Source organism: Dermochelys coriacea, chromosome 1 (genome assembly GCF_009764565.3).
Source record: "Dermochelys coriacea isolate rDerCor1 chromosome 1, rDerCor1.pri.v4, whole genome shotgun sequence".
NCBI lineage: Eukaryota > Metazoa > Chordata > Testudines > Dermochelyidae > Dermochelys > Dermochelys coriacea.
The window spans coordinates 134,171,159-134,195,025 of NC_050068.2; the positions used below are offsets into that span (position 1 = coordinate 134,171,159).

The 23,867-nt window shown below is 40.3% G+C and overlaps 1 protein-coding gene and 1 long non-coding RNA gene across 7 annotated transcripts in view; one reads left to right on the forward strand and one right to left on the reverse strand.

Annotated features, from left to right (window-relative positions):
• FRMPD4 (FERM and PDZ domain containing 4) overlaps positions 1–23,867 on the forward strand; it is a 435,982-nt gene that overhangs the window by 266,770 nt on the left and 145,345 nt on the right. For all 6 annotated transcript variants that reach the window (XM_043502671.1, XM_038382491.2, XM_043502497.1 and 3 more), the window contains one exon: positions 5,513–5,629. In XM_043502671.1, the coding sequence (XP_043358606.1) occupies positions 5,513–5,629 (117 nt within the window). The remainder of the gene's footprint in view (positions 1–5,512; positions 5,630–23,867) is intronic.
• LOC122457668 lies at positions 5,624–20,315 on the reverse strand. The gene is made up of 3 exons (XR_006277334.1): positions 19,790–20,315; positions 10,335–10,473; positions 5,624–5,928 (listed from the first exon to the last, which is right to left on the reverse strand). It is a non-coding gene; the product is annotated as an uncharacterized LOC122457668 (long non-coding RNA).

Here is a 23,867-nt window from a genome sequence, read left to right on the forward strand (position 1 = left end):
TATGCTTTCAAAAATTTAAGTGGCTTCAATTTTGAGGTGTAAAAGGAGATACTGAGCAATATGCATTTTCATTAGCTACTTTTTGTAATGGTTTCAGTTATGCATATTCTGAATACTATTCAATCTAAATACTGTGTTTATTGATAAGATGGGATCAATCATCTGTATATTAAAGACTTCCTAAGAACATGTAGATGTAATAAATAGACTCATAACATGCTGTAGCCATATATATTTTGCACACTACCGATAACAGGAGACTCAGGTTTTCACTTCATCTAGAAGAAGTCCTGAATGCTGTCATGAAAGAGATGGCCCACTATTGCAAAAGATGGAGACTTAAAACTTGTAAAAGACAGTTTTCATCTGCTTCCATCCACCATGCAAAGGCCAATAAACAGCCCAGCATGTTCCTGAATGGACACAGGATGGTACACAACCCAAAGTCTGTGTATCTTGGTGTTGCACTGGACAATACTTTGACTTTCAAGGAACATCTTACCAAGACCTCATTGAAAGTAAACACAAGACACAATCTGATCAGCAAATTAGCTGGTTTAATGTGGGGAACCAATCGCTACAATTCTGGACTTGCCTTGTGATATTCTGTAGTAGAGTATTGCTTCCTTGGTGTGGTTCAGCTCTTTACATAAAGGACTAGTAGACACTCAGCTCAGTGGAACTGTATGTAAAATAACAAGTACCAGGAGAATGATCAGCCTGGTCTGGCTGGCATTCCTGTCCTATATCTCCCCTCCTGGCGTCAGCAACAAGTTGCCTTGCAGAGTCTGCTGCTTAAAGTACAAAAGATGCCACATCTACCCGTTTAAAGATGTGTTTAATCTAGCAAGCTGAAGCTCAAGGCGTGTTTGGACAATTCCCCTAAAGAACTTCAGTTTCACTTCCAAGTATCATACTAGGTGGCAAGAACAAGACTCAGACATAACCAGTGCCTATCTTATGTCAGTCCTAGTTTTGACTTTCTCTGCCATCTTTGCGTAAAGCTCAGTTACTTCAGAGGTGGAGTAATCAGATGTAGGCCACATACTTGCAGGCTGCATCTATCAGCCAGAGCTGCCTGGTTCCCTCATGAACTTGGACAATGCCCTTCCTTCACCTGGTTAAGTCAATTAGACTAACATGCTTGACTTAACTATTTATGAGATGCAATCTCTCTCTATATACATATACACTGAGATAGAGCTCATATAGTTTTCCAAGTGAGATTACAACCGTTCTGTATAATTTCAGTTGCTGGCACTTACTCATTTTCACTGATTTTGTAATAGGCCTGAACCAATTTTAACTCAAGCTTCCATACATTTGAATCAAAAACTGTAAATGAAACTCAGAGGATGTAAACAAATGGCTTGTCTAAACAGAGAATTAGTGTGCAACAAGCTGGGGAGAAAATCTACCTCACCACACAATCTTTAGTGTATTTAACCTCACAGCACTCCTGTGAGGTAGGGAATTGCTATCATCCCCAATTTACAGATGGGAAATTGAGTCATACCTGACTAAGGGACTTTTCGAGGATCCCACAGGATGTCTGTGGCCCAGCAAGAATTAAATCCAGGTCTCCCATGGCCTAGGCTAGCATTTTGCTCTGGGGGCATGCTTCTTCCCCACTTACCAGTGTGCAGACTGCCCATCCCATCTCATGGTTGTGCTAGATGAAGAATCTGACCAACTATTGAGGGGGGCACATGAACAGGAGTCAAGAGATCATTTATATATAACTAGGAAAAAGGCAAGATTCCTATCTATAAACAAACGGCTTTCCAACCTGGGTTTACTTTGTCAGAGATACGGGGCAAGCTTTAGACTACCTTTAGGTTACAGGTTTGGCTTCTTGCACCTTTTTCAAGGGGGGGGGCTTCATGGTCCAACCACTATTAGACTGGGTAATTGGGCCACCATAGCCCCCTTGTTTTTGACTGTGTAAACATGACAGGCTCAACTATACTAGGCACCTGCAAGAAAATTTATCTTAGGGAGACTGTGACAAACGGCTGATTAATGTGGCTCAACAGTTTTATCAGAACAAATATTGCTTATTTTCCCAAATGTACATAGTAAGCAATAAAAGGGATAAAACAACACAAGGCCTGTTCCCCTGGTTCTCACCTACAATGTATTCTTTCCTTGCACTTTATCCTTTCCCTGTTAGGTAAGTTCCACTCAGCCTAGCCATTCCAACTCCTGGGCTGGGAGTTGACAGACCACCTCTGCAACATCCTCCAGGCTCCTTGTTAGAAACTCCTCTCCAGCTGCGCTGCTGCTGCCCATTCAATCCCACTTCATCTCTAAGATGGAGTTTTAAGAGGATTAGTTTCAGAGTAGCAGCCATGTTACTCTGTATTCTCAAAAAGAAAAGGAGTACTTGTGGCACCTTAGAGACTAACAAATTTATTAGAGCATAAGCTTTCGTGAGCTTATGTAGCTCACGAAAGCTTATGCTCTAATAAATTTGTTAGTCTCTAAGGTGCCACAAGTACTCCTTTTCTTTTTTAAGAGGATTAGTATCCTCTTTGATCCCAAATTCCAGCCTGAGAAGAATACACCTTGTGAGTCTAGCGGGAATATCGACCTGCTTGGCACCAAAGTTAATAGCTTCCCCATTGTATCCACAAGAACCCTTGGTATTTTCTCTGACAGGACCTTTTCATTGGCATTGTTTTGTTTCCTGTTTGTTTCTCCCCAACAGCCTACTTTGAGTTAACTCCTTGCAGTTGGGCAGAATAATATCAAGCAGCTAAACTGAAGTGCATATGATATTTATAAAAAAAATACAGAATATTCCTTCATTCTTCATGCTGTGCAAACTGCTGTGAAGTATCAATGCTAATCAACCCTGAGCTCCATTAATGCAGCAATTTAAAAATTATATTTGGATGGAGAAGATTATCTAGGTCTTTATGAATTGTGAAAAGGTACATAGGACATATGGAAACATTAATAATAATACTTAGCTCATACATAGCACTGTTTAACAGTAGATTTCAAAGTGTTTTATAAAATTAAATTATGTATCATTTTACAAATGGGCAAACTGAGGTACAAACAAGTGAGCAGTAGTGTCTACCTTGTAAGTGAAAGTATTAAAATTATTTTTAAAAAATGGATCATTTGTTCTTACGGCACATGTCCACACGCATAGTTTCTAGGTATTTTTATTAGTACCATGAAAATTACTGTAAAAAAGTGTTAAAAATAAGCTCTTAAGTGTTAATTTGAGATCCATGAAGTTGGAGACATCAGTCTATGAACCATATGGGGTATATTCTGTAGGTAATTTACTACTCATTTTAAAATCTCCCACTCTGATGTTTTTGCTTTCAATATAGGCTCCTCAATTATTCTTGTCTCCCTCTGTCAAAAGCCTGTAAGTTTTGGGAGGGATACAAGAATGCATTAGTTCAGTTTTACATGAGTCTGCATGCTACAGAATATTACTAAAGATTCATTTTTAAAAGCATTACTTTGTTTCTTAATAAGAACATTTGATTTGTTAAACTACTTTAATCAGGAATGGTTTAGTTGCATTTATCTGGGATAATGTAGCAAATCTGACATTTATTTGTTTCTTTAACATGAGTAATGTTAATTTTATTAAGATTTCCAGCATGCTCAAATATTCAAACTAAGCTCTGTTTTATTGCAAATGCCTGTGTTTAGATATGCTTAGTGAAATGTTTTTCTCCTCCTTGAAGATACGGTGCTTACTTATTGTGATTTGTAATGAATTCAGGCAATCTCTAGCACTCTATTGTAATTCTCTATTTTACATGTAAATTATATTTTGAAGCACTATCTTTCCTCAGTACTGATTAAGCCTTCAAATAATGAAAAAGAGGTTAGTTTGTTTGTTTTTAATGATTCATTCCTCCTTTGGGAAAGACAAACTTTGTACACTGTTATAGAATTTAGCATGAATTGTTGAGTTACCCATAGCCAGCTATTTCTAATTTTTTTTAAAAAAGTGCTTGCCAGGTTACACTTCAGTCTATTTCTTTAGAGGAAATAGATATATCTAAGATAGGTGGATATAGATATGTCTTATTTATTATTTAAATAGCATCAACGGTGGTCATTATGGTAAATATGAGACAAGGCCCCAGCTTACAATGTGGCTCATACAAATACCATGAGTAAAAGTTATCACCAGCACAGGATAGAGAGAGAAATGGTTTATATGGGGGAAGAATTAGGGGTGGAAAAGCTCTTGGAAGAGCATATATGAACTACATGGTGTAATCAATTGGGTTCTCATGGTTCTCATCACCATGAGAACCCAGCTGATTACACCATGTAGTTCATACATGCTCTTCCAAGAGCTTTTCCACCCCTAATTCTTCCCCCATATAATGTATATATAATATGTATATAATGTGTTATAAAATCCTAAAATGGGACCAGATTGTCTCCTCTCCTTCAGGGTCTGGAGGTTCTCTGAATGGATCCTGTCTATGTATCTTGGTGTCCTCTGCATCCCTTCCCAATCCACACAGATATTCGTGCTTCAGTTCATACTGTTAGGAGTCTTGACTTAGGCTCTGTGCCTATAACTCCCTGAGTGGTGGCGTTTATTCACAGGAACTGGGACATCTCTTACAGGAGAGGGCAAAGGACCAGGTCATAAAGGTTGATTTTCCATGGGGCTAGGACCTCCCTACTTATATGTAGAGGTGGAAGGCCAGACATTCCAAAACCTATCCAGCCTGATGGGGCCATTAGTTGGAAACAAAGATGAACCTTCCATGTACCCCTCTTGTAGGTGTTTTTTTGGAGTGGTACAGTTTGGCCCATGATAAGCAATGGAGAGTGCTGAAGTGGAGATCAGCAGCAAAATGCTGGCTGAAAAAATGTGAATTGCAAGAAGCTATTTGAAGGAGGAGAAGTAATGTATAATATATGAATGTAATTACAAATACATATAGAACACATACAGCATCCCTATATCTAAGTGTGATGGATTTTCTTTATTACCACACAAGAAACAAATAATAGGTTGATAGTAACAGGAGTGTGCATCACATGGGAATTGAACATTTACATAGCTTCTTGTGCCATTTAGTGCATAGTTTGCCACAAGAATTCTATGATTAAACTGTAAGTGTTGGGAATTTATCATACTGGAACAGAGGAGTTAGCAAAGACTAGGACTGTTTTTGTCTGTTTGTTTTTTCTTCTCTTGATTGTGCTGCAATATATAGGAAAAATAATCATATGGATACATAGATACATGTGGTCATGGCCTGGGTTCAAGTTCCTGTTGCAGACAGGACCTTCTAAGTGATTGCAAATCACATTCCTTCATAACTCCTAGGAATAAATTGATTAAAATTAAAACTGAAAAGCCTCATTTCTGCAACCAGGAGATTGTCTGAAGGAATATTTCAAACATCTGAAGATACTCCGATGCCACAGTGTGGTATGCAAGTATTGATAGAAACAAAGAAAGTCTGATTTTTCTAGTCTAAGTGTTTATTTTTTTGCTAATTTGCAGCCACAGGACCAAGTCTTCAGGTTGGCCACATCCTTCAGGAACCTGGAGCTTGAACCAGGACCCACCCTATGGATGGGAGATGACGACAAACAGAGATGGGAGAGACTACTTCATCAAGTAGGTTTAACAGATTTAGCATGAGTTTTTGTTACAGATGGATAAAGACTGCAGTTCAGTACTGTAACTAGTACTTAGCACTCTTTCTCTATGCATCTTGAGTTGACATCAGCTTCAGTTTTACCATGTTAATGCTCAATTGTTCTGGTTTGTGCACAAAGAAATGGTCTTGACCAGTCTTTGTGTCCTATCTCCCTTTCACTATTGCATACTCTTGGTATCTTCTGATATTGATAGAAACACAGATAACTTAAGGATCTGTTTTTCTTGGTATTTGATGTTCTGCTGAAGACAGTTTCCTAGAAGAGAACCTTACAGTGAAGAATTACAGTAAATATGATCACAAAACATCCCTCCCAGGTTAAAAGAATGAGGCAAAAGATCAGTTTTGACTGGGACGAACAAATCTGCTCTATCTCGGACATGTGATCCATTTTAGGTTGCCTGATATATTCATCATACTGGCAAAGAGAAAATAAGTTCTTTGATCCTATCTAGTTTGTAATCTAATACTTAGATTTCCATTTGCTTGCACAGCTAAGATCCATGATCCTTTGCCTCTGGGTTTAAAGGATTGTAAGAGAAATTAAAAGGAATGATTAGATTGTAAACAAAGATTATGTTTGTTTTTCCCCCCTTTAAAACTTTCCATAATTATTCTTTTGAACTCTATGTGCCTTTGATTAAAATAGATTTTCCTATCCAAGTAAGTGGAGCTCTGGTTTGGATTGTAGTTTGGAACATTTTTTTGCTTAGAACCATCATTTGGTTTTACTCTGTTGGTATTAGTCTAATTTACTTCTGTAATGACCAGGCTAAATGTTATTTAAGAAGCAGGATTTCAAAAGTGCTCCACACCTAGAACTGGTGGTCAGAATTTCTGAACAGCTCAGTTCCTGTTAAGGCACCTAAATTATGTGTCCAAAATTTCAAAAGGCCCTAGCACCCAGCAGCTCCCATGGTTCTAATTTTGTTAAATGTTCTTAATGGAGCTCTGGGTGCTGAGCTCCTTTGAAAATCAGGGGTGAGATCCTCATCCCCCCTCCATGCTCTTTACATGGGGTGAAAGGGTTGGAATGTTATAAAGGAGCCCTAAAAGCTGTCAATCTAGTTAAAGGAGAATTCTCCTAGCACAAAAACTGAGGCAGACAGTCTAAGAACTCACTCATAGCCATAGGAGACATAATGGAGGCAGGCATTGGGGATAGAGCCACAGCATGTAGATTCTGAGTAGGCCCTGGGCAACCAGGGACAGAAATTTAGACAGGCCTCAGGGTGTTTAAATTATATCAAGGGCTGTAAACCTGCCCAGGATTGAGATCGTGTAGCCCACCCTTGCCCACAGCCACTCTCATCCTGGATTTGAGAGTTTTTTCCAATCCAAAAGTTTCAGAATAGCAGCCGTGTTAGTCTGTATTCGCAAAAAGAAAAGGAGTACTTGTGGCACCTTAGAGACTAACAAATTTATTAGAGCATAAGCTTTCGTGAGCTACAGCTCACTTCATCGGATGCATTTGGTGGAAAAAACAGAGGAGAGATTTATATACACACACACAGAGAACATGAAACAATGGGTTTATCATACACACTGTAAGGAGAGTGATCACTTAAGATAAGCCATCACCAACAGCGGGGGGGGGGGGGGGGGGGGGGGGGGGGGGGAGGAAAACCTTTCATGGTGACAAGCAGGTAGGCTAATTCCAGCAGTTAACAAGAATATCAGAGGAACAGTGGGGGGTGGGGTGGGAGGGAGAAATACCATGGGGAAATAGTTTTACTTTGTGTAATGACTCATCCATTCCCAGTCTCTATTCAAGCCTAAGTTAATTGTATCCAGTTTGCAAATTAATTCCAATTCAGCAGTCTCTCGTTGGAGTCTGTTTTTGAAGCTTTTTTGTTGAAGTATAGCCACTCTTAGGTCTGTGATCGAGTGACCAGAGAGATTGAAGTGTTCTCCAACTGGTTTTTGAATGTTATAATTCTTGACGTCTGAAAGACCTCTGTACCCCCAGAGAACTGCTGCTTTACATGAGAATAATCACAGTACATCTGACTGAGACATTTTGTAATGATGACTAAGGATAGCACTAGCTTTAAAAATGTACTCTAATAAGCATGCATCATCCCTCTGAAGCAGTAATGCATATTACATTAAATCACTATCACTTGGGTGCATTAGAAACAGCTACTTTTGGAGAGCGAATAGCCCAAGAATTTAGTTCTGGGATTTGAAGCCTTTTACTGCTGCACTAAGTCACCAGTTTAAATCTAGCAATGGTTGCTAATGAATGATGGTCCTTACCATCTATGCACCATGTGGTGCTGGTACCTCAGGGTATATTTACACTGCAGCCCTAAGTCAGCCTATGTTAGATCGATTTATAGCCCCCACAGTAATTACTGCAGTGGATGATGTCCACACTACTCTCCTTCTGTTGGTGGTACATGTCCTCACCAGGAGCACTTGCACTGACTGAAGAGGGGCAGTGTGGGGTTCAGCTCCCTACCAGGAGCCCAGCTGCCTGCTTTCAGCTGGGAATAGGGGAGGGCAGCCTCCAGGCTTCTTGACTCCCAGAGTGGGGAGCCTCAGGGCAGCAGCCTAACTGGGAGTGGGCTTTCTTGTCAATTTCATGGGTCTGATAGTCAACAGTCGATGTAAGTACTGCAGGGTCTACACCGACACTGCTTTGCCATAACTACACCATCATAAGCTCTATGCCTCTCATGGAGGTGGTGTTATTATATCAGTATAGTAGAGCATTTACATCGGCAGGACAAGGCTGTAGTGTCCATTTAATAGTAGGACATATTTAAACATTGTAGTTATGAAGTAAGGGGGGGGAGAATATCTGATAGCATCTCTATATGAAATGAAAGGTACTTAGGTGGTGTCATTGCAAAGGCTTTCTGGCATGAGTACAAAGCAATGGTGCTGGAACCAGGGCACCCCCTGGCTTAAAGTAGTAGTAACACACACCAAATACATGGTTTCCGTCATCAGCACTGCCACTATAAGATTTGTTTCAATACCCCCAATACCAAGACATGTTTATTCTTTTCACTGAAGTAGATTTGATTCCTTCTTTCAAATATGGGACTGCACCTGTGCACTGAGCTAATAAGTGGTAGCTTCCACTGCCTAACACTTTGCAGAATTGATACAAAAGCCTTTAACTGAAATACTTTGAGAAGTGACTATCAGTTCACTACCTCCTTTTTACAGGATGCAAAATGAGCATCCTGTACCAACTTCAAGAGAGACTTTTCTTGAATTAGGTCAAGTTTTCCATTAGCTAAAATTCTATTAGGTCAAACTTCACTTACTCCTTTAAAAAAAATTGTTCACTTGCAATAGCCTCATGAGATGAACAACTAATTTTAGTAAAGGTTGCATGGGGATGGCAGTTGTATCCAGTTAGTCCTGCATATTAATCCTAAAACACAAAATATAATGCAGGACTCTCTCAGTACAGAATAGCTAACAGCATATATTTAATGCATTTCTGGTCTATTTTCTATACTGGCCAGTCCTTGCTTACAGACAGCCCCCGAGCCTGAAGCAAATACTCTCCAGCAACCACACAACAAAAAAAACACTAACCCAGGAACCTATCCTTGCAACAAAGCCCGTTGCCAACTCTGTCCACATATCTATTCAGGGGACACAAGCATAGGGCCTAATCACATCAGCTACGCTATCAGAGGCTCGTTCACCTGCACATCTACCAATGTGATAAATGCCATCATGTGCCAGCAATGCCCTAATGTACATTGGCCAAACTGGACAGTCTCTTCGCAAAAGAATAAATGGACACAAATCAGACGTCAAGAATGATAACATTCAAAAACCAGTTGGAGAACAATTCTGCCTCCCTGGACACTCAATTATAGACCTAAAAGTCAATTATTCAACCAAAAAAACCCCTTCAAACACTTTCTCCAACGAGAAATAGCAGAACTGGAATTAATCTGCAAACTGGACACCATTAAATGAGGCTTGAATAAAGACTCGGAGTGGATGAGTCATTATACTAACTAAAAACTATTTCCCCATACTAATTTTCCCTCTACTGTTACTCACACCTTCTTGTCAACTGTTTGAATGATGGGCCATCCTGATTATCACTACAAGTTTTTTTTTTCCTCCTGCTGATAATAGCCCACCTTAATCAATTGGTCTTGTTAAGAGTTGGTATGACAACCCCCATTTTTTTCATGTTCTCTGTATAAATGTATATATATTTCTACTGTATTTTCCACTGCATGCATCCGATGAAGTGGGCTTTAGCCCTTGAAAGCTTATGCTCAAATAAATTTGTTGGTCTCTAAGGTGCCACAAGTCCTCCTTGTTCTTTCTGCTGATACAGACTAACATGGCTACCACTCTGAAACCTATTTCACAATATATCTATAGCCAGAAGAACTGTTTTTGCTGCCAAGGGATAAGTCTAAGTTATACTGTGTTTTACCTGAACTTTCATTCTTTGGTGGACTTTATCTAACTATTTTGCTGCTTGTTGTCCTTCTGGACAGTTTCTATAACAGCAAACTTGGTCGTCTCTTCTAGCAGACAGAATTTTCCACCCTTCTTGCACATACAGTTGGTACAGCTGGCTTTCAAATAGTGTAGTCATGACAGCAAAGTCATTGACATTATTAATGGCAAGTCATTCATACACCCTTATTAAGAACCAAAAATGTATACCTGATGCAGAAGGGAGGCTCACAAGCATACTAATCTGTTTGCCTGTCAATATGTTCTCCAGGATATATCTCCAGATCAGCTGATCTTCTTTCATAGTATCCCTCTAGAGTTTGTTCCATCAGAAGGTTCTCAAAGATATCTCAAGGGATAGAAGAGTATGGTGAAGGTCTTATGGTTGTTACCCCACCATGTTCTTGGAAGAGCAACTGTTGTGTAACTCACCTATCAGGATAGTCTCAGAGAACACAGTCACCATGAAAATTTGAGACAGCAGCTACCTCATATATCTATAATTGTTATTTATTGTGGCCATCCTGTGCACTGACTAGTTGTATTGCAAACCTGCAACTGTCTCCCCAAGAAAAGAACCACATTGAGGTAGCGCAGAAACCAGGTAAAATTTGGACAGTTTGCAAACTGGCAGAAGAGGAGGCGGCAATGAGTTAGCCTTACATTGCTTTTGGAAGCACCAATTTTCAGAGTGTTACCACAAGTTGACTGGAAGGAATGCTCTAGAAGAGTGTAAACCAAAAACTACATTGGGGGAAATTTCCCCCTAATTTTATATAGATTGCATATGATACTAACTATTTAAAATGTATTAAACTATATCAAAATGTAATTTTGGTGTGGCTAATCTGACCTGTTTGTATTTCATCCTCTCAAATGATCATGTCAGTCCTTAGAGGCGATTAATAACAGTTGTATTTGACAAGCAGGATGGATCAGATTCATCAATTATTTCAGGCTCTCGTTGGCCATCTCCACTTAGCCCCAACTCTGTAAATTTCTTCCTGCCCCATAAACTTAGCCACAGCAAAACCACTCAGGGTTTAGTTTAAGCAGGCCTGTGGATGTTTTCTCTTCTCTAATAATTTAAAAGTAATTCTTGCTGAAACAGATTTTTTTTTAAATTTGTAAATGGATAAATGTAACCATTTGAAAGTGGGCCTACTGTATACAAAATGAAGAACACTACAGTTAGTCAATCAAGAGCTTCTGCTCACCTATTCTACAAGAACAAAGATATCCATTGAAACTGAAAGGCAACACATTTAACAGTGAGAAAAAGTGATAGTTTATTTTTATAACCTATATAAATAACATGTAACTCACTGCCACAGGATACAGCGGAGGCCAAAATGCTGAGTAGGATTCCAAACAGGGTTAGAAATGTACATCTCTAATGAATCCTTCTCTTTAAAAAAAGAAAAACAAAACGACAACAAAAACTACCATGTAATTTAACTGTGAACAGATATAAATCCATACATATCAGGCAGGTTATTCTGTAATTGTGAAGTTTCTTGAACCTTCCTCTGAAGCATCTGATACTGGACACAGAGGCAAGATAGACTAGATGGACAACTCTTCTGACTGGTATGGCAATTCCTATTTTTCTACTCTTCATGCCACTGATATTTAAAATGAATACTGTGCTGTAAGGGGAAAGTACGGTATCTCTCTTTCAGCCTGCCTGAGAATTTGCTGCATAGGGCTTTGCTGCGTCTGCTCCCTCAACTGATGATTTCTTGACAGGTAGAATTGTTCCAGTGAGAAAGGGAGCTGGAGTAAAAGACAAAACAACAGGGAAGCACAAACACAAATTAATGCTTAAAGCTGAATAATTAGGAGGAAGCAGAAAAAAAATTAGAGCAACCTAAGTGTCAATGGTCTGCTTAGAAACAACTTTCGTACATTTTCAAAAGGAAAATGACTGTTAGATTTATCAAACTTCTTACAAGAGAGGATACTGAATTTAATACTAGTCCTTCACTCTCAGAAAGGGTTGCTTTATTTATAAAACACAATAGATGTAGTGAACTGAATATTGACTGAGAAACAAATAGTGATGTGTCATTGGCATGTGGGATTACCATATTCTAACTAAACGAACAATAAAGCCAGGGAAGAATGATGCCCTTCAGAAAGAGTTGAGAGGGATAATAAACTAATCTAGAAAGAAGACACTTCATTTTAGGTTAAGTTATATATCAATGGACCGTATTCAGTAGAAGAGAAATTGTTGTTTCAGAAAAGCTTAAGCTGACAGACAATTTAAACAATCCTATTTCCCTAAATTTTTTGATAGCATGGTGAAGCCATTCATTTCAGGGTCCTGGTCTCAACATTCAGGATCTATTTTGTGATCTTCACCCCACCACCTTTTCCAAATTCATATGCCATGCGAGCTGGAGGTGTGTAGCCGAAGCTTAATGTTCCATGGATGTCTGAGAGAGCTTGCATCCTGAATTGGGGTGTGTGATAGAAATTAGTTGGAATAAAAGATGGAGATTTCTGGGCAAATAGGGGAGGGTGTTGGGATCTGGGCAACTCTAGTGTGTCCTAGTTCAGAAGACATCCTGTTTATTCAGTAGGCTCAACCAATTTTCATTGTAGAATCCTCATATAGTATGAAGTAATTTATGCTTCACACCACCAGTAACTATGTGCAGTAAAACATCACATCAACATTTCAGCATGCCCTTCAGTGGGTGGCGTGCAAGTTACTTCATTTGGTGAAGAATCTTATCCTCAGGTTGTAAGTATCTGTTTTTGATATTATTCTTTTTATAGAGGAATTAAATAAAAGCATAAACTCCTGTTTATGTAGCACCTAGAATACAAAATGCTGTGTTCTGCAGAGCCAGCCAGTAAGAAGAGAGTTAGAACAATCTAACAAATTAACAATCCCAGTCTAGATCATGTGCATGGAAACACTGTAAATGAAAGAACCATATTGATTTGCACTCCAGAAATACATGAGAGAAATTAGCCTATGCCTAATAAAGGAATTGCGGAACAGTGGAGAAAAGGCAGGGGGAAAATGAAAATTACCAAAATATACTGATGTGCCTTTAAATAATACAGTCCAGCCAATATAGAGCTTCATGCCATGTATGTGTGGGATCTGAAACAATTACCTAATTTATTGTACACCTTGCAGGAAATATGGTATTTATGATGAGTTTGCAACAGCCCTTAAAATAATTGTAAGGGCACATAGATTGAGGAGAACATGATTGCTGACAATCTCCTAAAAGCAGAAATTGATATTGGAGCCAACAAAGAAACAAATAATGATCTATGAAAACGCAGTCCTATTGTAAGATGCAATCATTTGGAGCATTATTGTAGAATAGTGTAGTACTTTGTTTTAATAAGGGATACTGATAATGCTAATGAAACACTCCAAAACTTTAATTATTTATATGTGGCCCCATTTTAAATTACCTTTTCTATGATAAAATACTACTTCATTACATTCAAAAAGTTGAAAAGCTCCCAACTATAATGCTAAGAGGACACACTGTATGTGTATGTTATAAATGCATAAAATGAGCAAATATCTTAACTGCACCTAAACTAATCTAGTCACTAACAGCAGTGTGACTCATTGGAACATTTAAAAAGTCATTTCTGTGTCTAATGTTCACGTGCTGTTCTCTGAAAAAGCCTCAATTTAAAATAAACCAATTAAACTGTGTGGCTGTTCAATTAAATTTTATCATGGCAACAAGGATTAGGCACACAAAGTAAAAACCTGCTGACAGTGCAGAGATTATTCCTAGTTTCTTACCCTTACAGCAACAGCCAATTGAAGTTAAATTTTCTGCACCAAATATTGTGAAATGTAAAATGAAAGGGATTGACGTGCTTGTGATGCATTTTGGGACAGCAGAGTATATTTTCCTGACAGGAAGTAATTAGATGGAATTACAAATAGGAACATGGCAGACATATGAAAAGGTGTAGGCTCATGGGATTTAATCAGCATTCCCTAATTAAAAGCTGGGGATTTATTTTGTTTAGACCAGTGGTTCTCAAAGCTGGTCCACCGCTTGTTCAGGGAAAGCCCCTGGCGGGCCGGACTGGTTCGTTTACCTGCCATGTCCTCAGGTTTGGCCGATCACGGCTCCCAGTGGCCGTGGTTCGCTGCTCCAGGCCAATGGGGGCTGCGGGAAGTGGTGCAGGCCAAGGGACGTGCTGGCCGCGCTTCCTGCAGCTCCCATTGGCCTGGAGCGGCGATTGGCCGAATCTGCAGACACGGCAGGTGAACAAACTGGCCCGGCCCGGCAGGGGCTTTCCCTGGACAGGCGGCGACTGGTTTTGAGAACCACTGGTTTAGAATACAGATAGAATGGGATATAAAGGAGACTGCCATAATTCAATACGTTCAACAGACTGACAGCTTTTTTTCTTCCTTTTTAAATGAAAAGGGACCTTTCAACAATTTTAAGTCGGGAGGGGAGAATTGTTGTCTGCAACCACACTATGGAATGCAATTTTCCTTTCAAGTGTCTTTCCTGTAAACACACACATGAATAGAGTTACTTCAAAAGGATTCTATATGTGTGTATTTTTCCTATGCTTTGATTAGGGGAAAGAATTCATTGATCTGTCCATGGAATTCCATGAACACAATCAGATTTAGATTTCTCTTTAGAAGAATACTCTGGCTGCTGTCATAACAATCTGTTGATGGCATGGTAGGACAATACAATGATCTGTCCTTAACCATTGATATGGTAGCTTTTAAATGAATTCTTCATAAATCACTTTTGTACACAGATGATTTGTGACCAATGAATTAGATAGGGTGTATGTTGGAATGTCAGTGACAGAAATCATGCTCCAAGTTAGACTGGCTACAACAGAGCTTTTAAATCCCTATGGTATGTCTGTAGAAGAGACAATTAACCTTACTTTTCTCCATTGCATTTGTTACATCCCAGTCAGTGGCACAGATGTTGCTGTTGGATAGATTAATTAACCTCATTTTCCTCTGCTGGGATACATAGAACAAGCAAGTGTATGGATTGGATTCAGAATGGATTGGATTCAGAATGGATTGGATATTTTCCTGGTGCCAGATCTGTGTCAGGAAGGGATAAGTGTAATGTCTTTTCTAGTTTACTCAGAGTCCCTAAAAGAGCTACCTCTTTTACCATGAAACTAATTGCTATCTGAGATCTTCCTTTCTTCTTGTGGAATGGTAAGCTGCTAGTTACCCTCCACAGTATATTTCTTGATGCTGGTGTGTTTACCACTGCCTTGGATCTTCGTTTAAAGAAAGATTGTTGAGGAGGGTGTGCTAAGGCAAATGTGGTGCTATTTGGAATCCTCAGCTTTTCATGGTCCCTTTCAATTTGGCTTTGAGCTGGGCCACGATACAGAATAGAACTACACTAGTCGCATTGGGTGAGCATCTCCTCCTCTTGATGGATAAATGTGAGGTGTCCATGCTGAATCTCTTATTTCATTGAAACATTAACCACCAGGTTTTGTTTGTCCTCTAGTTTTCATTCACTGGGATAAAAAGGTACTACACTAGACTGGTTCTCTTCTTTCTTCTCTAAGAGATCCCTGAAGGTGATTTTTGGGTCATATTTATCTGCCCTGAGGTTAGTTTTACATATGATTATGTAATGTTCTTTCTGCCACTCTCTTCCCATTCAACTTATGATTGAGGATGCTGGAGACAGGTTGTAAATCTATTTGGGTCAAAATGCTATTAACATATGAATGATTTGCAGCTGTATGTCTTGTTTTTGGCAAATCCAGGTTGCATGGTATCTTTCCCAATATCTGGTTAGGATGTGGACTTTGAGAGTGAATGAGTGGATATGTAAGCTAAACCAGTAAGTGTTGATAGTAGGATGAAGGATCTTCAGGTCATGATTACCCTGTCCCCCAGGTTGAGGTGGATTGTCCATCAAAGAGGTCTGTAGTTCGGAAGATGCTTCTGGATGCATGTAGGTGCTTGTTCCCAAAAACTACTTTTTAAAAATCTTTCTTGTAAAATACTTGCAATCCTTTCCATTAGATCCAGAACTTGGTTCAATAAACCATACATTTGTGACTTCTAGATTAGATTATCGCAGTGTGTGATACCCATGAAGATCATCCTCAAGCTATAGCTGGTTCAAAATGCAGCTGCCCACCAACTACATTGGCTTCCAGTTCACTTCAGGTGCAATTCAAGGTGCTGGTTGAATATATGGCTCGGGTCATCAATATCTGAGAAAAATCTCTATCTCCATGTGTACATTCACAGCAGCAGAGATCTTAAACTGGATTGTCAGGATGAGAGTCCCTGCATGTAAATGTTTGACTGAAGTGGGGGTGTTCATACTAGAGGGCCCTTGACTCTGAAATTTGCTTCCTCCCTGTGGTCTGATAGAGTTCAGATTTGTTGGGTCTCACATGATGTTACAGATCATTTCCTTTTCTGCACCTTTTTGTGGTGTAATTTATTTTGTATTTGTTTAGATGAAAGACTTTAATTAAGAATAATGCTAAGTATTATACCTGCTCAAAGACGTATTGAGTGCATTTATAAAGGGACAAATAAATACTGAATACTCTTTATACTGGCTTGTACAATTTGTGCTGACTTGAAAGGGCCTTAAATCTGCCAAGAGTTAAAAAACCAAAATCCCATATTCATAGAGGCATGTTTAAAGTTCATGTGACGGATGCAGGGGCACTCAGCACCAGCACTCAGAATTAACTCCCTGCTCAGGTATCTTGTAGGTGTAGAAGGGAGAGGTAATGAGCCATAGATGGAGGCTTAAGGCAAAATTAGGAGGTCAAGGAAGCTCTATATTAAAAAACAAAAAACCACCGTTAGCCAGCCAGGAGGAAACTTCTTAGGAATCAGTGCTGTACCATATGGAGAAAGCAGTGTTTTATCTGTAGCCTGAGAGGATACTTTTTCTTTAAAAACTTGTTGTAGTAGTAAAAATCCAGCTAATGCCTCAAGCTGCACAATAAAGACTTTGGAGAAAAGTCATCTTGATAAAATGTTTTGTTTTGTCCTGAGGGCCTGCTGTGCCAACTTACACAAATAGTACATAGGGATTTAGTTGTATGAATCCATTCATGGTATCATACTAAAAATGGATCTAACAATCTCCTGACATCCTTTAGGAAAAGAGGTTGTGTTTGGATTTTTTTTTTATTTAGATTAGTTAAAGATAGCGGTTATGTGCTGAAGAATCCCAAAGCATCCATTTGGATTCCTCTACAATGCCTAAGATGTTTAAAGTATAAAATTTCAAAAGAATGAGATGTGATGGGGAATGTAGTCCATCTAGATCTCACAAAGGCTCGTAGCTTTGCTGGCTTTCCCTGGGCAGCTCTACCACAGCTGGCCAGCTGGAGTACCATAGGACATTAAATCCAGTCACAGTTATCAAAACAATAGTCTTTATTCCAACTTCGATAGAAGTTTTTCCCCCACCCCACCTCCCCCGCTTAGAAACAGCTCTGTTCATTTGCAGACTACAGTTAATTAACGCAGAAGCAGGCTAATGGCTGAATCATGAGACCAGCTGCTTCTATGGCACTATGTCCTAGAGGGGAATCCTATCACTTGAACATAGTGTGTAATGGTTACACAGCTGCCGAATCCATCTCTTCAGATGGAGTCTGATTTTACTTAAGCAATTGGGCCCTTTGTAATGATGCCAGGATGTTAGGGCCTAGCTAGGACAGGATAAGAATTTGCTTACATCTACTTGGAGCAGGAAGTTTCTTTACCTAAATTCTCACCTGAATGGCAACAAGCAGTACTGCACATCCTGTATGATCCTAGAGTAGATTGGCGTTTCATCCACCTACTCCTTACACATCAGACTGATCCTGCCCATGATCAGTCATCCCAGTGCACAAACAGGACCCACTAACTCAAAGTGGCACCACATCCTGCCATAACAGAGGCAAAACCTACAGACATATCTCTACTGCTGTGATAATCAAACACATCTTTCAAGATCCAGGGAACCTATACATGCTTATCACAACATGTGGTGTACTTCATTCAGTGAATCAGATGCCCCAACAACAACTATGTGGGTGAAACTAGACAATCACTTTGCTCTTGGATGAACTCTCACACAAAAGTTAAGACAAAAACCACCATCTCACCCATCAATGAACACTTTTCACAAAATGATCACTCCATATCTGATCTTTCAGTACTTGTCCTCAAAGGAAACCTGCACAATATCTTCAAAAAAGCAAGATATTGGAAACTTACATTCATAACTCTGCTAGACACTTAAAAACCATGGACTCACCAGGGACACTGGTTTTATGGCTCATTACAGTTTGTAACACTCCACAGCCTGCTAACTGTTAATTGGTTCAAACCCCTTATACATAACCTTTAATTGTCCACTTTATTGGAAGTGGCCTCCTACAACGGGTTACCCCTTATGCTTAACAATCTGTCCCAACCTGTATTTAGCTCAGATACTCTGATTTCCCTCCCCAGACCTGAAGAAGAGCTCTGTGTAACGTAAAAGCTTATACCTTCCACCAACGGAAGTTGATCCAATAAAAGATATCACCTCAACCTTGTGTGTCTCAAAACCAGCTGTATAGCAATTTGTCTGCTATCACTTAAATTGGATTCAGGATATGGCCTTATGTAAACATCTTTAACTATTTGAACTCCCAGGCACATCTGTGCAATACAGAATGCCACAGACAATATATTGCTTGTACTGCAGTAACGCCTAAAGTCCACCAACCATTGTCTACTGGGGCTCCATTGTGTTCAGTACTGCAGAAATCATAGTAAGAGATGATCCCTGCCCCACAAGCATGTAATCTAAATAGACAAGTCATGTGGAGTGGGAGAAGGGAAATATCTCCCTTTTGCAGATGGAAAACTGAGGTACAGTAAGATTAAAGGTCACACCAAGGGCACACAAAGTTTGTAGCAGACCCAGGAATTGAACCCAAGCCGCCTAAATTCTTGTTCAGTGCTTTCACAATACAACTTTTCCTTTGCCAGTATGGGCTGTAAATAAACTAGTGGAAACAGGGAAAGAACTAATCAACCCTCTAATTGATGGGCTAAATATTGTGGAAAATACATGTCCAAAAGTAATAGTGGTGGTTTGGTGCAAACATTAATGGTAGAAAAATGATTCTTTTGTTCCCCTTTTGTTTTTTAACCTTGTTTTGTCACATGAACAAATACTAATAAAAACACATACTTACCTGAAATATGTATCTATCCATCTTTTGATTTCCCATGATTTCAGAAGGTTCTACTGTGGAGATAATTCATTAGCGTTGGTTTACATTCCTTAGAAAAGAAGATTAAATAAAGCATTTGCTTGTGTGGTTATTGTTGTACTATAATTTCCATTTAGCAGCCACAAATCTCATACTGAAATATATGTGCCAAAATTTCAAATTGGGTTCCTAAAGTGTGGCACTTCAAAACATATATGGGCTTCTGATTTTCAGAGATGCCAAAACATCCACAACCCACAGTGGGAGACGCTTGCTCGACAGCTCTGAAAATCCAGTCATTTTATTTTAGGAGCTTAAATATGCATTTAGGTTATTAACTTTGCCACCTAGGCTAGGATTTTCAAAAAGGTCTGTGCGAGATGGTATTTAACTGCTTGACTCCCAGTCATGGGGTCACTCACCACATTGATGCCTCCTGCTGGGCATTTTAGGAATTAGCTCCATCCCAGCGGGTGCACCCTCCAGTGGTGGTGGTTTTCCCATCCTCACTACCACCTGCAGACCCGTTACAGCTCCTATCTCTCAGTGTCTGATTTGTGGCACAGCCCTCTGGCCGTGTCAACATCCGTTCCCCCCCATTCCAGGGGACTCCTTCAACAAGAGTCCAATAACTCCTCGCAGCAGCTTGGCAGTCCACAGCTGGGCCGCTCCTTCAGTGACTAGTGTGTTGGGGGGTGCCCAGTCCCATCCACTACTCAGGGCCCCAACCCCTGCTGCCTCTTCCTTCCAGCTCACTGTCTCTATCCCCTGGGCCACTTCTTCGCAGCCTTAGTTCCTACTGCCTCTGGCTCCAGCTCCTTTGCCCATTTCCCAAGGCCTCAAGACTGTGAGTCCTGGCAGCCCATCAGGAGCTCTCCCTGGGTCCCGGCTAACACCTGCCCTTCCCCAGGTGCTAGTCTCTCTGTACCCCTCTAGTAATCCAGTCTTCTCCCTAGGGCTCCCTGCAGTAGACTCCCTCAGTCTGGTCTGCAACTTCCTTTTATATGGGCTGGCTAGGCTCTGATTGGCTGGTCAAGCTGCCGCCCTAATTCTCTGTAGCCGCCACCCTAATTGGCTGTTTCCCCTGCTGCTCAGCCTCCCTAGACTGGTTTTAACCCTCTCAGGGCCCGTCACACTCCCTTTTGAAAATCCCCAGCTCAGGCTTGGAAATATTGGCCAGAATCATGTTGTGTGTGAAAGTATAATATAAAATACACTAGCATGTTGTGCCTCAATTTTTTCTTTGTGGTAACAGATTATGAAAAGACTTTAAAAAGCAAAATTAGACAGTTACTAACAAAGACATTTTTGAAATGAGCTATTTTTAGTATCTGTTTGAAATAGCCCCTGTTGTTATAATAATGCCAGAGTACCTCACAACCATTAATGAATTTATTGTCAGAATACCCCGTGAAGTGGTGGTATCTCCATTTTACAGATCGGGAACTGGTACACCAAGGGAGTCTAAATTACTTATCCACAGTCACACAGGAAGTCTGTGGTGGAGTGTGGAATTGAACAGGGGTGTTTGAGTCCCCGTCGAACAGCCGAAGCATTGGGCCAGCCATCAGCATTATCTTATTCATATAAACCCTCTATCTGGCTACCTATTCTAGGATTTTCTTTAGACCTTGGCAACATAGAAGCTAAGCATTCTGCTTATAGATGAGCAGTGGATTTCCAGCCATTGGAGGACCTTGGAAGGCTTTACAAATAGAATAATAGAATATCAGGGTTGGAAAGAACATCAAGAGGTCATCTAGTCCAACCCCCTGCTCAAAGCAGGACCAATCCCCAACTAAATCATCCCAGCCAGGGCTTTCTCAAGCCTGACCTTAAAAACTTCAAAGGAAGGAGATTCCACCACCTCCCTAGGTAACCCATTCCAGTGCTTCACCTCCCTCCTAGTGAAATTTTTTTTCCTAATATTCAACATAAACCTCCCCCACTGCAATTTGAGACCATTACTCCTTGTTCTGTCACCTGCTACCATTGAGAACAGTCTAGATCCATCCTCTTTGGAACTCCCTTTCAGGTAGTTGAAAGCAGCTATCAAATCTCCCCTCGTTCTTCTCTTCCGCAAACTAAACAATCCCAGTTCCCTCAGCCTCTCCTCATAAGTCATGTGTTCCAGTCCCCTAATCATTTTTGTTGCCCTCTGCTGGACGCTTTCCAATTTTTTCACATCCTTCTTATAGTGTGGGGCCCAAAATTGGACACAGTACTCCAGATGAGGCCTCACCAATGTCGAACAGAGGGGAAAGATAATGTCCCTCGATCTGCTGGCAGTGCCCCTACTTGTATATCCCAAAATGCCATTGGCCTTCTTGGCAACAACGGCACACTGTTGACTCATATCCAGCTTCTCGTCCACTGTAACCCCTAGGTCCTTTTCTGCAGAACTGTTGACTAGCCATTCGGTTCCTACTCTTTAGCGGTGCATGGGATTCTTCCGTCCTATGTGCAGGACTCTGCACTTGTCCCTGTTGAACCTCATCAGATTTCTTTCGGCCCAATCCTCTAATTTGTCTAGGTCCCTCTGTATCCTATCCCTACCCTCCAGCATATCTATCTCTTCTCCCAGTTTAGTGTCATCTGCAAACTTGCTGAGGGTGCAATCCTCGCCATCTTCCAGATCATTAATGAAGATATTGAACTAAACCAGCCCGAGGACAACCCTTGGGGCACTCTGCTTGATATTGGCTGCCAACTAGACATGGAGCCGTTGATCACTACCTGTTGAGCCCGACAATCTAGCCAGCTTTCTATCCACCTTATAGTCCATTCATCCAGCCCATACTTTTTTAACTTACTGGCAAGAATACTGTGGGAGACCGTTTCAAAAGCTGTGCTAAAGTCAAGGAATAACATGTCCACTGCTTTCCCCTCATCCACAGAGCCAGTTATCTCGTCATAGAAGACAGTTAGATTAGGCAGCATGACTTGCCCTTGGTGAATCCATGCTGACTGTTCCTGATCACTTTCCCCTCCTCTAAGTGCTTCAGAATTGATTTCTTGAGGACCTGCTCCATGATTTTTCCAGGGACTGAGGTGAGGCTGACTGGCCTGTAGTTCCCCAGATCCTTCTCCTTCCCTTTTATAAAGATGGGCACCACATTAGCTTTTTTTTCCAGGCATCCGGGACCTCCCCCGATCGCCATGAGTTTTCAAAGACAATGGCCAATGGCTCTGCAATCATATCCGCCAACTCCTTTAGCACTCTCGGATGCAGCGCATCTGGCCCCATGGACTTGTGCTCGTCCAGCTTTTCTAAATAGTCCCGACCCACTTCTTTCTCCACAGAGGGCTGGTCACCTCCTCCCCATGCTGTGCTGCCCAGTGCAGTTGTCTGGGAGCTGACATACTAATGAAACAGGTAGGTCAGCTTAATCATCTCTGTTTTACAGACAGCTCAAGGCAATTTAGCCTGCCAGTTTAAATTGGCATAAATACCAATGTTTTTCAAGAATTTATGCAGTATGCTGCTTAAATCAGGGCATACTCTGAAAAACTGATCTGGCTTCAGATACAATGTAATCACTATTTTCTAAACACTGTCACAGTATGATGGATGACAACTCCGTAAAAAGCTATTTTGCTTTCATCAGGAGATAGCAGAGGAAATGTATTTCCTCATTTATTTATAAGCAGGAACAGCAAAAAATAGTCTTTCAGGAAAAAAGTAATATCTACAATCTTATTAAAGTGAAAGCACTAAAGTGAACTGCTAATATGAGGACGAGAAGTTCAGTGCATCAGCAATATTTTATTACTAATATCTTTGAGTTTTATACTATTGTCCAAATAAGGACAGGAATGAATCAATTAATTTCATCAAGATATGTAGACTGTCATATTTTACCCACACAGGTAAAAAAAATAATTGCTGACATCTGAAATATTCTTTTGACTGCAAGAATTCTGTAGCCCATATGCACTGGTACAGTACTATAGTAAATGTATTCAATGACTTTAGAGCTTTAGCAACATTTCTGAATCAATTCTACTACTACCAGTAATGTAAACCCTCATGCTTTGTAAATGTGCAAATCTGACAATTTTCAAGACTCCAGAATAGCACTTCGAATTCATTTGTCATTGAAATGATGTGCGCTTCCAAAGCCTTAACAGTTATGGCACCTATGTAATAATGTCCTTTTTTTAAACCTAAAGTTGCAGGTTGATCTTTCGAAAAAATCAGTCTGAAGATAGTCTTTTCCCTCAATGTTCAATAAAAATGATGTAGTGCTTGACAGCTATAGTAAATGGTTCCTCTGAGCAAATCTATCAACAGCTGCAAAGAAGGGGCATCTTATGCCCCAGAGTACCCAACTGATGCTCGACTTCAAATCATTGTAAGAATGTGCAGACTATAGGAGATTGCCCTTGGTGTGCAAGCAGATTTCAACAAGGGAAATAGTGTCAAGCACAACAGTGCTGCTCAAAAATAGGGGGGTAGGAATTGCCATACTGGAAAAAACACATGGTTTAATCCACTCT